This window comes from Rhinolophus sinicus, linkage group LG18, assembly GCF_036562045.2.
Source record: "Rhinolophus sinicus isolate RSC01 linkage group LG18, ASM3656204v1, whole genome shotgun sequence".
NCBI lineage: Eukaryota > Metazoa > Chordata > Mammalia > Chiroptera > Rhinolophidae > Rhinolophus > Rhinolophus sinicus.
The window spans coordinates 15,182,575-15,197,353 of NC_133767.1; the positions used below are offsets into that span (position 1 = coordinate 15,182,575).

At 58.0% G+C, this 14,779-nt stretch overlaps 1 protein-coding gene across 2 annotated transcripts; it reads right to left on the minus strand.

The window, feature by feature from the left end:
• Window positions 1-90: 90 nt before the first annotated feature.
• Window positions 91-12,798, minus strand: TELO2 (telomere maintenance 2). Of its 2 annotated transcripts, none has more exons than XM_019713169.2 (21): window positions 12,683-12,798; window positions 11,026-11,361; window positions 10,101-10,378; window positions 8,777-8,845; window positions 8,332-8,479; window positions 7,864-7,966; window positions 7,567-7,635; window positions 7,294-7,435; window positions 7,071-7,207; window positions 6,481-6,560; window positions 6,162-6,263; window positions 5,710-5,798; window positions 5,413-5,504; window positions 5,017-5,133; window positions 4,844-4,915; window positions 3,572-3,736; window positions 2,983-3,074; window positions 2,336-2,435; window positions 2,119-2,183; window positions 1,734-1,849; window positions 91-644 (listed from the first exon to the last, which is right to left on the minus strand). In XM_019713169.2, exons 2-21 carry the CDS (start codon window positions 11,358-11,360, stop codon window positions 538-540), a joined length of 2,478 nt encoding a protein of 825 aa, XP_019568728.2. In that variant the 5' UTR covers window position 11,361; window positions 12,683-12,798; the 3' UTR covers window positions 91-537. The 2 variants fall into 2 exon arrangements, with proteins under 2 accessions (XP_019568728.2, XP_019568727.2); XM_019713168.2 differs by lacking the exon at window positions 12,683-12,798 and adding an exon at window positions 11,901-12,231.
• Between the last annotated feature and the right edge of the window lie 1,981 nt (window positions 12,799-14,779).

Genomic DNA, 14,779 nt, shown 5'->3' on the forward strand with positions numbered 1-14,779 from the left:
GCCCTGTCCTGCCCGTTTTTCATGCCCCTCTTCCCCCCCTCCCGGTCTAGGTACTGAGGTCCCTCCCTGAGCACTGAGGACCACAAAGCATGAGTTTGAATACCGTAGCAATTTTTTATTCTCCCTTTTTTCGTTGTCTTTCTAACATCACCTGCCTTTAGGTGAGGAAAGGGGCTGAGGACATGACGCTGAGGAGCCCACGGGCCCAGCAGCCCGTCTTGGTGGCCCTCATGGGAGCATATCCAGGCCCTAAGCAGCAGTGCCCTCACCCTCCTCCTCTCCTGCCGCCTGTCCCGTGTCTCTCCTCGGGACCACCCACCCTAGCGTTTGGGGTGCTCTGTCCATTGGGGCAGCGCCCAGAGGCCCTGGCGTACACAGTGGCAGGGGCCTTCCTGCTTCGCGCTCAGCACCGAGTGGCCGGCCGAGCCCACCAGCGGCTGCACCACAAAGCCACACGTCAGCGTCAGCCTGGCTCCGTGGGCCTTGCGCTCGGCCCTGGCGGCCTTCCCCTCTTCCAACAGGAATGGTGCCAGGGGCCTAAGGGGAAGACAGTGAGAGGAGCTTGTCTTTGAGTTTCTCCAGAAGCAGCAGCGCCTTCACGGCCAGCATCCTGCAATCCTCATCCGGGTCCTTCTCGGCCACATCTGCCAAAGATGAACATAAAACCAGAATATGAGCCGCTGAGCAGGCCGGGCTTCTTCAGTTTTGTTTCACTGAAGTCTTCCTAAAGGCGCCCCCACAGGGGCCGGGCGTGGCCAGCTGTCTGGGCCTCAGGTGTGTGGCACCAGGACCCCCTTGATGACAGAAGCACCTCGGATGCGAGTGAAGGGCTCTTGAGTGCATCCTTGTGAGGGAGAGATGCTCCCCTCCACCTGGGCTCATGGCGATGGAGGCGACCAGGACAAGTACACACGCCCCAAGGTCACCACTCTCACCCCAGAGAAGGTGCCTGCACCCTGAGACCATGGAGCCCATCCGGGGACAGGGGACACTGAAGGCTACACGCCTGCAGCACAAGGCCTGGAGGAGGACCACCTACAGCCGTCCTGACACACGTAACTCGAGCTGTAGAGAAACGCACATGAGGGGTGCGCTATACGCGGACCAGCAGGACAGAAGACACTGGGGACAAGCAGATGGCGGAGTAGGGAGGCAGGACCCTTCAGGATCCTGGAGGAGCCTTGGCTGGACCCGCGGTCCAGCAGAAAGAAAGGAAAAAGGGCATCGTTGGACCGCTGGGCCTTCAAGGGTGGCCACAGATAGAGGGTCTGGTCCCAGCCATGAACTCCAAGGTGGGTTTGGGGGCTCCTGGGACTATAAGTGGGAGATCATACTGGTCACAACAGAGTTTTTCAAAAGAACGTGTAGGTAGGAGGATGGGGACAAAATGTGGCAAAATGCTAATAACCGGTGAATCTGGTGAGGGTATAGGGTGCTCACTGCATGACTTGTGACCTTTCTGAACAATTGGAATGTTCTAGAAGGAATACAGATGCCATGTCCCACATAAGGGTGCCTTCTCTCAGCTCCCCCTTCAGGACTCCAACAAAGTGACCCCAACCACAGCCATGTTCCTATCCCACACGGGGACGAGGAGGGACACGACACCACGCTGGGCTGTGGCCTGGGGCTCACTCAGCTCCGGGGATTCTCCACACACCCTGACAGCCACGAGGACCCTCTAGGCTGCATCCCGCCCACCTCACTGCCGCAGCCTGGGGCCTGAGGCTCACCTGCCAGCCATGACCGGGCTTCTAACAGCTCGTCCGACATGTCTGTCAGCAGTCGCTCGGCCGGAACGCTGAGGAGGACGGAGGAGACGGCAGACAGAAGGCCCCGGCGCACGTAGCTGCAGAGCAAGGTAGAGGGCTGAGCGCGGATGGAGCCACAGCCCAGCCAGGGAGACCCCACTGCTCCTCCAAGCACAGCAGCCCCACGGGCAACAAAAACACACTGGACCCTGCCTAGCCCCCTTCTCAGCAGTGCCAAGCCAAGCTGCCGCTCGGCCACCCCTGGGAGCCACCATCAGCCGCCCTAGGTCCACCTCCCAGGACTCAGAGCCTCCCAATGCCACCGCCTCCACGTGGGACCACGACCCTCAGTCCCTCAGTCACTCACCCGTCGCCATGGAAGCGAAGGGCCCACACAAACTCCAGCAGGGCCTTGCCCATAGGTACAGCCACCTGAAACAGCAGAGGCCAGTGGGCAGGGGTCCTGGCACCCAGCAGTCCCCACCTCGGACACAGTTCTTAGGTCCCAACACTCCCCTCCCCAGGACGGAGGTGAGGCCCACTCCACGCGAGGTGGGGCCATTAGCTGCCGTTTCCCAGCTCACCGTAGTATTCACAGCCAGGTACATCAGCGCCCCTAAGGTGTGGGCCAGTCTCCCGAGAACGAGTTGGTCATCTCCCAAAAGGTCGAAGGTCACCAGAGGCCTACAACACAGAATCCCGTGAATGGTGCAGATCTGGCACTCAGGGCCAACTTCCCAACCTCCTGGGCCACCGAGGGACACCCCAGCCCCTGGATCCTATGCCTCACCGTCTAGCCCCATGTGGCACTCAGAGCCACAAAGAGAAGGCATTTGGTAGACCCTGTCACTCTACAAGGCTGCCTGACACAAGCCCGGGCCTGAGTCCAGGCTCCAGCCCTCCCCACCATCACCAGAGCAGCACACCCTTGGTGGCAGTGGCGAAGGGGACACCACCGCCCACTCAGGCAAGGAGGCAAAGGAGGGGTGGGCAGAGCACGTGCAGCATTGAGACACCTCAGCAAGGCTCTGGCCCTGCCATGAACCCAACATCGGGGACGGAAACTGGGCACCTAATGCCCTCGCTGTGGCATTTAAGCTACAAACAACCACAGCTGTGGTCGTGACCCTGCTGCTGCCCTGAGTCCCACCTTAGACCCCACCTTGGGAAGCCCCCTGTCCCCACAAATGTCCAGGGCTCATGTTCCCCAAATCACAGGCCTCCCACTTACTTGTCAAAACGCCGAAGGAGGGGGAAGAAGAAGTAGCCAGCCACCACATTGAATTCGTTGGGGCTGCCAGCCAGTCCCCGCCTGGGACAGCCCTGCCAAACACAGTGCTCATGGGGCACCCACTCACAGCCCTCCTGTCCCCGCATAGGACATTCTCACAGAGGGGCCGTCCTGTGTGCTGTGGCAAGGTAAGTAGCCTCCCCACACCCCACCAGCAAGATGCCAGCAGCACCCGCCCCCAGTGGCAACCAAGAATGTCTCCAAACAGCCACGTGTCCGGGGGATGGGGGGCAAGATGGGTGCCGGCCTCGTCAGGCCCTGACAGTGCAGCCGCACTCCAGATCACCCGCAGCTGACAGAACTGGAGCTTCTTTCACACCTACTTCTACATTCATGTCCTAAAACCATTTCGGTTGCAAGCCCTACAGCATGTGTCATATCGCTCAGTTTGTGCCAATAAGTCTCCCTTCACAGAACACCAGCGTTGGCACCACCCCCTCCATGCGGACAGGACCCAGAGGTAGCCTACCACTTGGCCAGGCTCCCCCAAGTCCCCACCCATGAGGACCTGACCAGGGTCCCGACTGACCTTCGAGAAGCGTCGGGCCTTGTTTCTGATCCGCTCATCCACCACCGCCCGCCAGGCGGGAGCCGCAGTGCAGCTGGGCTGGGAGGGGGGGTCCAGGGAGCTACGCTGGGGAGCCCTGCTGAGGCGCCCTGGCCGAGACAGCTCCTGGGCGGCCAGAGTCAGGACCTGAAGGAGAGAAAGACCCAGGGAAGCCACCATCGCTCTGGGGAAGGACGATGTTTTTCAAGTTCAAGGTAAACCAAGTGCCCTCGCCGTCTTGGTTCAGGGAACCATGCAGAGAGTCAGTTTCAAGTAGCTCAGGGTCACACTTCGCTTTATGAGGGGACTGGAGGGAAAGGTGAGCTCCCTGGTGACCAACGCTCCACTCCCGTCACCCGGGCCACTTCTCTTCCCAAAGCTCGGCCAATCCTGTCCCCGACCTCACAGGACAAGGTAATGCAGTTCTGACCCAGGCTACACATGGGTGGGCTATGAAAACATGCCAGACCCAGGAGGCCACACGTATGGAAGCACCCGAACAGGCGAATCCAGAGACCAAGAGCGGACTGTGGACATAGGGCTGGGAGAGGGAAGCAGTGCTCTCGGCTGTGTTTTGGGGGATGATACAAGATGTTCTGAAAGTAGACAGACATGACACTCATACAGCACTGAACGTACCAAATGCCACTGAATTGTAAACACAAACATGGTGACTTGTTTTATACTATTGTCCTAGTCTTTGCTTTACTCTGCGAAAATACACGTAAGGTACCGTCTTAACCACTGGGACATGCACAGCTCAGAGGCAGTAAGTACATTCACATTGTTGCGCCACCATCACCACCATCAGAGGCAGTAAGTACATTCACGTTGTTGCGCCACCATCACCACCATCCGTCTCCAGGACTTCAGCTTCCCAACATAAACCTCTGTCCCCACTAAACACTAACTCCCCAGTGCCTGGCACCCACATTCTACTTTGTCTCTAGATGTTGATTCCTCCAGGTACCTCCTGTAAGTGGGATCACATAGCGTTTATCCTTTTGTGTCTGGCTTATTTCACTGAGCATCACGTCCTCCAGGTTCACCCCCAATGTAGCAGGTGTCAGACTTGCCTGCCTTTTGATCAGACAGACACTGGTCCCAGCCTCTCAGGTCCAGCAACAGGCACGCAAGCGGCCACAGAGATTTTGGCAAACACCTGCTCCCCCTCCGGGGCTTTGTGCCAGGCCTGGCCCCTGCATTAGGACAGCATGGACCTGACACGTGGGACAGGGACCCTGGGGCACTCACGTCCAGAATGTCCATGCGCTGCCGGAGGCTGTAGTTGACAGCATAGAACTGGGATGTCAGATACTCCGCCACCTGAAACGAGAGGCCGCGGAGGTTCACAACCCCGGAGGTAAGAGCCCAACACACACTACCTGGGGGCACAACCTCAGCACCACACAGCCGCTGACACTCACCCGGGCCGGGTCTGTGACCGTGACGGCCACCAGGGCTCTCTGGCGCAGCCCCTCGAATCCCACCACACTCGTCTTCTCCTCCAGGTGCAGGAGCACCTTGGCCAGCTCCACGCTCACCTGCACACAGGGTCAGTTCACATTCAGCCCCCGGCTCTGCCCCGGGCCCCTCGCAGCCCTCGGCCTTCCTTACGACGGAAAGGACACATCTCAGAAAGGCCAGGACCCCACGCCCTCTTCCTCCCATCCCAGCAAAGGCCCCAGCGACAGGCCTCCGGGGGGGACAGAGCCACTGAGGTACACACACGAACCAGACTAGGTTCCCTCATGGTGCACGTTTCTCCCAGGACATCACGCACCTACCATGACCCTGACTGTCCCGGCCCCCAACCCGCTCACCTCCCGAGTGGCAGCCTGGCTCCTGAAGACCAGCCCCTCGAGGGCCTGCAGGGCCGCCTCCCAGCGCTCCCAGTCCTCGGATGTGGTCAGGGCTGCACAGAACCCAGATGGGCCTCCATCAGTTCTCAGGCCCTGACCTTGACCATGGCAGAGCCAGCAACCAGGGTCTGGGCACTGGTGAACCCCTGGGACATGGACAGGTTGCACAGCCCAGCCACCCCAGGACATGGATGTGCTCAGGGGTGGGGCCTCGCTTGCAGGGCACTCGGGGGCCCACACGTGGGTGGAGAGGCCCACCTTCCACGCAGTCCCGGATGTACATGGGTGCCTTGTGGCTCTTCAGCTCTCGGTCCCCCGACATGTCATAGGGAACAAACTCATCATCACTGTGGAAGAAGCACAGACATGGGGGGGCCTGGTGATCGCCCAGGAGCAGACACCAGGCAGGGAGCCTGCCAGCTGAGGCTGGGCACCCTCCACCACCAGGACAAGCTCCTGAGTCACCGAAATTCACCCCCCGAGTCCCTGAAGCTTCAGGAATAGCGGACAGGCCAAGGCTGCAGTGGAATTGAGTCCCTCCACGCTGGTTTTCATATTGAAGAAAGACGGGACAGCGCTCAGAGCCAGCATGGCCCACGGGCCGACCCATCTTCTTGAGACGGGCCCATCAGCCCTCGTGCTCACGTGGTGGGCTCTGACGCCAGTACGGCACTGTCCCACACCTCCTCGGTGCCTTTCCGCCAACCTACCTGTCAAGTTCAGAGTCAGAGCCCTCTAGCCGTGCCTGGGGAACGCCACCGTCCACGGTCTCTTTGTCAGGGGTCTCTGCAGCAACTGGAGTGACAGATGGGCTTTGGGGAAATAAGGGGGAACCCTTCAGGGCCATCCCACACGAGGTTCTGGTCCCAGAAACTGCACTTCCCAAGGAAATGCTCCTTCCTCCCCCACCCTCTTCTTAGCTTATCTCAGCAACTTGAATCCAGGATGACGAGACGGAGTGTAACAAGTGCTCAGAAACCACCCCCGCCTGGCCAACCACGCCCAGGGCTCAGGATGGGGAGACCTCACCCCGCCTCCGAGGGGCTGTCAGCCACAGGGCGGGGGGTGGCCAACGCCAGCATCTCGCAGCTCAGTTCATCCTCTTCGTACTGTAACGCAAAAGAGCTGGCGTCGGCAGGGACAGGAGCAGACAGATCCAGAGCCCTTCCCAGGTCCTCCCATCGCCTCCCCCATCCATACACCTCTAGCCTCTTAACAGCCAGAGCCTTTTGAGAGCAACTTTCTAAGTCTCCATCTCGGCAGAGGGCAGTGCTGGGTGTGCTGAAGGCTAGAGGGCCCCTCCCCTCCTAAAGCAGCTGAGAATCCCCTGGAACGAAGCAGGCATGGCAACACCCCCAAGGATGTCGCAGAGGGCTCAGGAGACGGAGAGGAGGGCACACCTAGGATGGCCTGAGAGTGAAACACCCAGGGATCCACCTGGGGGATGTGCTAGGTCACAGTTGAGGGGCTACCCCACTGCGCCCCTCGGAGCTATGACCCTCAGCGGGGCTGCCAAGGCCAACTCAACACCAACAGGCTGGGACCCCGGGAGGTGAGGTGACGTGGGAGCTGGAGTGCCAGCAGCTTGGGGAGCCCACGCGGGCACAATCCTCGCTCACCTGGAACTTCAGGGGAGGCCCTTCAGGGTGGATGCGGGCGCTGGCCACCTCAGCCACAATCATGCCCAGACGGCGCACAGCGGGCAAGCTGCTGTCCAGGCGGCACTTCACCCCCGCCATCAGGCTGGCCAGCAACCCTGGGGGCACCGACACATGCACGCTGAGCGCAGAGGAGGGGCGGGGGCGCGGGGACGGGGACGGGCAGCCCAAGCCACCTGCTCACCATCCCGGCTGTCCCGGAGCTCCGCGTCCCCCAGGTGTGCCAGGCAGATGAGGATGGCCTTGCTGAGGTAGCGCTGCTGGGGCAGGGGCGCGTGGCGGACGGCGCTGCTGCTGCCCCACGTGTCCAGGAGCTCCTTCAGCGCCTGGCGGACAGCACCCCCTGGCCTGGTCAGATAGCGCCACCCGCCTCCCCTCCATCCCAGGCAGGAACGTGCTCCTTCCCAGGTAGTCAGTCCTGGGACGATGCAAAGACTGAAGGCCAGACAGGACTTACCTGCACAAGGAGCGGGCGCCGCTGGCTGTCCAGGGCCAGGTACCCCAGCAGACTCTGCAGCACCGGCGTCTGCGATAGAAGCCGGGCACCCTGTTACTGCCGTCAGGCACACACCACCCACCTGCCTGGCCAGGGGAGCCCAGAGGACGGAGGCCTGTCTTCCCAGGAGTCCCAGAGGGAACAGGTCTGGGCTGAAGGACAGTGATGTCTGCCGAGCCGCCGAGCACGGCTCCAGCTCCACTTGCTCCAGCCGTTTCTCTGGGCCCCGAGGCAGCCCGCAGCCCCACCCACACTCACCGCGAATCCGTACTGCAGGAACAGAAGTTTCTGGGTCATCACAAACTGGGCCTTCTTATTCTTCATCACTAGGTTCCCCAACAGCCTCGAGAGGACTTCCGGCCTGTGAGGCACAATTGGGGGGAGAGATCGGACTGGACCCCGGGCTCCATACTACCACGGAGGGGAGGGGGACGCAGGCAAGTACTTCAGCTCCAAGTCCGTCCTGATTCTCCCTCTTCATGGTTGTAAACATGGGAACCAGGGAGAGCCCTGCACCTCAATGACAAAAGACATCCCTTCTCTCTCTGACCACGTCCTGGGTTAAATGCTTCACCTAGAGCTGGGGCAGCCAGCCTTTCCTGTGAAGAGCCGAAAACCAACTACACACAAATAAAGGGATGGTAGGCGCAGGACCGTCTGAATCCCCTACCTCCCGCCTTCCTGAAGGAAAAGCATTTGCAGCGAGAACGGTGCCTCGCTCCCTACCCGGGGGTGGCCTCCACGAGCCCCGTCAGCACAGCCTCCACGGCGCGATCAGGCACGCACTCCACCAGGCGCCAGCAGACCCGCTGCCAGAGGCAGCTGCCCTGGGTGAGCACCGTCAGCCGGGGCACCAGTACGCCCAGGATCTCCTCTGAGGGGAAGCGCAGAGGAGGCCCTGAGCCCAGGGCCAGGGAGCATCCAGTGTCTGCAGCCCACAGGCCCACCGGTTGCATAGCCAACCCCCCTCCGAGGGGCCCCGGACAGCTGGCATCAGCCCACCCAGGGCCAGGCCCAGGCAAGGGGACTATTGCTGCTTTGGGATACACAGTGAGGTTCCCACCTTCCACCAGGGAACCAAGACGCCCGCCCCCTCGTAGGACAGCCATCAGGAGGGACGGAGAGAAGGCCAGAACGTGCTGTGGCTTCTCCCTGGACAGGAAATACTCACTCTGCCGCCCATGGACACAGGCTTTCCCGAGGACCTGAGACACGAAGGAGACGGAGCAATCCAAGCCACCTGGGACAGGAAGGAAAGCAAGACTTTAAAAGAGGGCGGTGGCAAGAACACCTGACACGGGGGGACAGACCTCATTCCTGGGCAGGTGGACCGTGCATTGTAAAAATGCCAATTCATTCGATCAATCCAACCAAAGTCTTAATAGAATCGTTTCTAACTTGAAGAATCAATCATGGTAACTGTCTAAAAACCTTTTCACGTATTTGCCCACTTAATCATCGCAATGATCCTCTGAAGCAGGGACGAGTATGGTGGCACCAGGAGGAGAGGCACCAAAAGGGGCCCGGCCGAGGTGGTCAGCTACGCCTAGGGGCATGTGGGGCTCTGAGGAAGGGCAGAAATGAGGACATGGGACCAAGGAGAGGGTGTGGCAGCACCAGCTCCACTAGAAGAGCCAGCATGATGGAGCAGACCAGGATTCAGACGGGACCACATTCCTGAAACGCGGTGTTTGTAATCTGAAGAGGGGTGTCTGAGACTGTGCACAGCCGCACACAGTGACGCATATTAGATACATTCCGGATACATTCCGAACATCCTGGGGGCGTTACTGAGCACAGAACAGTGGGGCTGGGCGGCCTGGCCGGATAAATGCAGGTACCTCACTTCACTGTGGCTCCCTCCCCCGGGTAGCCATAACGCCTCCCTCAAGGACGGTCCCAGAACTACATGAAGCAGCACACGTGAAGGGTCTCGGGCAGAACCTGACGTGGGGCTCGCTCCACAGCCTCCGCTGCTGGAGTGCTGGACCCGCCCAGGTGAGACATTTGCCCCCACTCCTGATATTCCAAAGACTTTGTGATGAGAGGGTAGGCAAGAAGCCACTCCCGTAGTGCCCCTCCAGGTATCCAAGTTGACCAGTGACAAAGACGCTGGACAAAAACAAATGGACCCTGGCCGAGAGCCAAGTGAGATGGGCTCTCATCACAGTAAGAGCTCCAGTTTTCAGACCACGGACGTTCCCGCAGACACTGAATGAGAGCCCAGCAGTGAGCAGCCCCATCTGGCCAGCTTCACCGGTGTCCAGCCCAGGACTAAAGAAATCAAGGGTCAGCTCCACTCCAAGGTCAACAGCCGAGAAGTTGGTAACACTTGAGGGTGTGGGCTGCTACCACCCCAAACTGGAGACAACTTCTGACCCACGCACCGATGGCACTCCCCAGAGGCTGCAAAGTCCCCAGAGGCCAGGGAGGGAGGGAGGGGATGGCAGCCTGAGCAAACAGGTGGAAGAAGGACCCTTCAGAGGGGCCCTCACCTCGGAGAGAGTCCACAACCGCCTGCAGTACCCGCACGACCTCCTCGCCGAGCAGAGGGAAGTAGTTCTGGGGGAAGAACTCGGCCAGGTTCTCACGCTGCAGACAGTTGCCCAGGCGGTCGGGCAAGCCCACCACCTTGGTGACGAGCGCCTCCTGGAGCAGGGGGAAGGCCAGCTCCGTCTGCTGCCGACACTGCCCCTCCATCACAGCGGCCATCCTACCCTCCCTCAGGAACCGGGCCAGCAGCTGCACCATCTTCATCAGACGGAAGCTGGGGCTGAACCAAGAGCACGTGTGATGGGCAGGGCCCCAAGCTCCTCCATTCTCAGCACCCTCAGCCCAAAGGAGTAGCAACAGCCATCATTAAACAGCTAATTCCAACAACTTAATTGGAGCTTCCATCCTACATATTCGTTGAAAGAAAAAGTATTTAAATCTTGCTGCTATGTCGTCGCCACAATTACTAGTGGAACGTGAGCACCTGCTGAATCCAGCACAACCTCCCCACCGTGGACTCACCCTGGACACCACTGCCCTCTCCTGGCAGTGTTTTTCACCTGTTGCTTGCTTTTTGATCACAGCAACAGCTGAAAACTCAGCTTCGCAATGACAAAGCGTCCCCCCCACAAGGACTGTCGTGAGCTCTGATGTGGAATCTGAGAATGACCTCGAGTGAGGTGTCCGTGAGCTTGCTGTGGACCCAGGTACGTCACAGCAGAGCTGGGAGGGGACATGAATGTTCCTGCTCCCTTCCTTCACCTACACATCAGGGACAGGACAGAGAGCAAGGGCGCTCCCATTGCAGACACGCACACAAAGTGCTTTTAATGTTAAGTTGCTCTGCCAGTGGTGTGCAATTCTTCAGACCATGCTTATGCTTCAGATGGGACACGTGACCCCATAATCAGACCGAGCCCCACTCACCCAGCCATGCCCTCGATGGCCTCCATCAGCACCAGGAAGGCTTGGTCGGCCGGGCCCTGCAGGAAGAAGCTCGCCCACAGCTCCTCCAATTGGCCGTTGGGGAGCAGCTCCAGCCAGTCTGGGCTCAGCTTGCCAACAAGACATCTGAGAAAGGCAGAAAAATGGACCCTGGCAAACTCCTCCTGCTCTCCTGGAAGGGCTGGGTTCTCCGTTTCACCGAGATACCGCTTCAGGGACCCCAGGGTGGAGAAGATGAGGTCACCATCCTCAGAAGATGAAAGGGTGTGCACAGCTTCCCGGACGGTGAGTCGGACCGCAGAGAGCACTGGATCCATCCTGTGAACAGGAAAGGACATGAGAAGTGCAAGGAGCCGTGGTCATCCACAGGACTGCGTCTCAGACAAAGCAGCACATTTCACTTACTCTCAGAAACTTCTGGCCTCCTATTAAGTTTCCTGGGGACCCCATCCCTCCTCACCCCTGCTGTCACCCAGCAGTATTCCCTGCTCCCACATCTGTCATTGTTTCCACCAAGGGTCCATTTCATGGCCTGAGGCTCTCCATGACACCCTCTGCAGTAGGGCAACCTGCCCAGGGACACGTGCCAGGAACTGGAGACATCTTCAGTTGTCACAACTGGAAGTGGTAGGGGCCAGGGATGCTAGTAAACATCTCATATACACAGGACAGCCCCCCAACAGCGGATTATCTAAACCACGTGTCAGCAGTGCCGAAGCCGGGACACCCTGGTCTAAAGGTATCCATCAGTGCACTTCCAACTCCCTGATGCAGCCATCTGTGGTTCACCTCCCCAAACTGCCTTCCTTCCCAGAAATCACATATTTCTGGTGGGACGCCCCTGCAAGACTGAGTACCTTTAAGTTGGCACCTGTCACCAGTGCACCCAGCCACTTGATACGTCCGTATTAGGGGCCCAAGAATGTCCCCACGAGCCTCGGGGCTTCTGGCCCAGCCCGGTCTACTCGGGCTCCGATATGCGGTCTGCAGGCCGGTTAACAAGCCAGCGATCCGCCCGTCCCACGCCCCCTCCCCAGCGTGCGTCGGGATCCCTCCTCGTGGCGTGTCGGGAAGGGGCCTCGTGGGACGGGAGGGGGCCTCAGGGACTGGAGGTGGGATCCCAGCAGCGGGCAGAGACCTCGGGGCGGCGCGCAAACCCTCGGTCCCAGGAGTGGCTGCCGCGCGCACAGGCCCCGCCCCGCCGCCGCCGTCCCGCCGCCGATTCGCTACGGGCGCCGAGGCCCAGCTCCACGCGTGGTTCCCAGCGTGTGCAGGCGCGGAGCACGAGCTCCCAGGGCCGGGTCAGAGATGATGCCGAATTTCTTTGAGCCTGTGGGCCGGGTCCCTGCTGACCAATCGTGACGAATCTGCGGCGAAGCCGGGAAGCCGGAAGAGGCGCGGGGCGGGGAGACGGGGCTGTGGCGGCGTAATCTGCGTCGCGGGCTGGTTCACACGTCCCTAACTTGGCTCCGAGCGGGGTTCCTCAGCGCTCAGATGGGCTCCGGAGCCCCAATTCTCTCCCGAGCGCCACGCGTGCGCGCCCCCACAATACCTGCCGAGCACGGACCACGTGTCCGGCTTCGCTCCCCGTCCCGGAGGCAAGACCCTCCCGGAGCTACGACCCTACAGGGAAACGCACCGTAGACAAGAAGCTGTATCAGCGGGGATGGGTCCGGGGCTTCATGAGTGCGGCGGTGTAAATGAGGCAGGGGCCTGGAAAAGGAGCTGCAGGTTCAGCACGTGACCACCAGCCGCAGGTGGCTATGGAAATTAGCTGAAATCACGTAAAGCGTGGGATAGTCACCTGTGGCTAATGCACAGCGCAGATATGGAAGCTTCCGTCTTGGCAGAAACTCCTATTGGCAGCATCCGGGAGTGATCTGGGAAGACCTCACAGAGGCCATTTCAGCCTAGATGATCCTTGTGGGGAAATCTGGGAACCATTTATTCATTCATCATACACCAATTAAAAGCTTGCAGCGTGCAGCAAGCACCCTTCCGGGTCAGAGAATGAAGCAGAAAGATAATGTCCCATCTCACATATCAGGGGGACAAAGTACATATGCAATATGTCAGATGGTAAATAGTGGTTAGCAAATTCAGCAGGGTGAAAAAATGAGTGACCCAGGGCAGGCTCATTTTAAAACGTCCATCCTGGGTGCAGTTAGGAGAATGGACGGTAGGGGGCACCCGCGGGTGCAAGAAGCCCAGCTGGGCTGCTGGTGTAAAGAAAGACAGGTGTGAGCCAGGTGGTGAAAACGGGCTGACCTGGGATGTATCTGTGGAGTAGAGCTGATGGATTGGATGTGGGGTGTGACAGGCATCGAGGAGTCGAGGATAATATCTTCCTGGGACTCTCTGGGAATTCCTCCCAACCCACTTCCGGAATAGAACTACTGCAATCATCCTTTCTTTATTTCCCTATTTTCCTATCCCGTAACTTCTCACCAAACAGCACAGAAGATAAATTTCTTAAGCCTGGAAAGTGCCTTTATTCTTTGAACCAGGTCAATTTACATTTAAACTAGATGCACAATTTTAAATGAAAATCATTTTCGCTCAGAAATATTAAGGTTTGCTCCTCCATCTTGGGCAGCCACACTGCTACTCAGAAGGTCAACGGTTTTCTGGGAAAAGTCTCAATCCTTCCTGTGACCAAGTTTTCTCTCTGGATGTACAAGTTCTGACAATTAAGTTCGCAAACTTGTTGCAATGAGGTTGCTAACCTTTTTTTTATATCAAAGGGATTACTCATTATGAATTTGTACCACCTGGACAAACAGTTAACCAAGTTTACTAGTTGGAAGTGCTGAAAAGGCTGCGTGAAAAAGTTAGAAGAAAACAACCTCAGTTTTTCACCAACAATTCATGGCTCTTGCATCACGACAATGCACCAGCTCACACGGCACTGTCTGTGAGGGAGTTTTTAGCCAATAAACAAATAACTGTATTGGAACTCCCCTTTACTCACCTGATGTGGCCCCCAATGACTTCTTTCTTTACCCAAAGATAAAGGAAACATTGAAAGGAAATATCTGGATAACATTCAGGACATCAAGTGTAATACGAGGACAGCTTTGACGGCCATTCCAGAAAAAAAAGAGTTCCAAAATTGCTCTGAAGAGTGGACTAGGCGCTGACGTCGGTGCATAGCTTCCCAAGGGGAGCACTGCGAAAGTGACCATAGTGATATTCAGCAATGAGGTAGGTAGCACTTTTTTCTAGGATGAGTTCGCGAATTTAATTGACCTCGTATTTAGTATCTCCGTGTCCGTGGTGTTCTGACACTTGACAAGGAAAATAGTGGTCAGTTGCTGTTTCCTTGACCCTGTGCTCTCTGGCCTGTGGTCTTGAAAATAATGGATGCCTTTGTCCGTCACCCTTCCTGGATTATCTTTCTAACAATTTCTTCCAGCCCATTTTCTTTAGTCTCACTCTGTGCAGTTTCTTTTTGTTGGATTTATCTCAAATGTTATGTTTTCTCTCTTTGTTTCCATGTCTTTGTCTTTTTGCCCTACTTTCTGAGCAATCGCTTTAACTTTGCCTTTCAGCTTTTCTGTTATTTTTTTTTATTTGGAGGGATCATAGATTTTATTTCCAAGAGCTACTTCTTCCTTTCTGATGAGTCCATTTTTCGTAGCATCCATTTCTTGCCCGGGTAGACACAAAGCTTTTCTTGGCTTTCTGAGGGTATCGATTCAAACCTTTTTGAGCTTTTCCTTGGCCCTCTGCATTG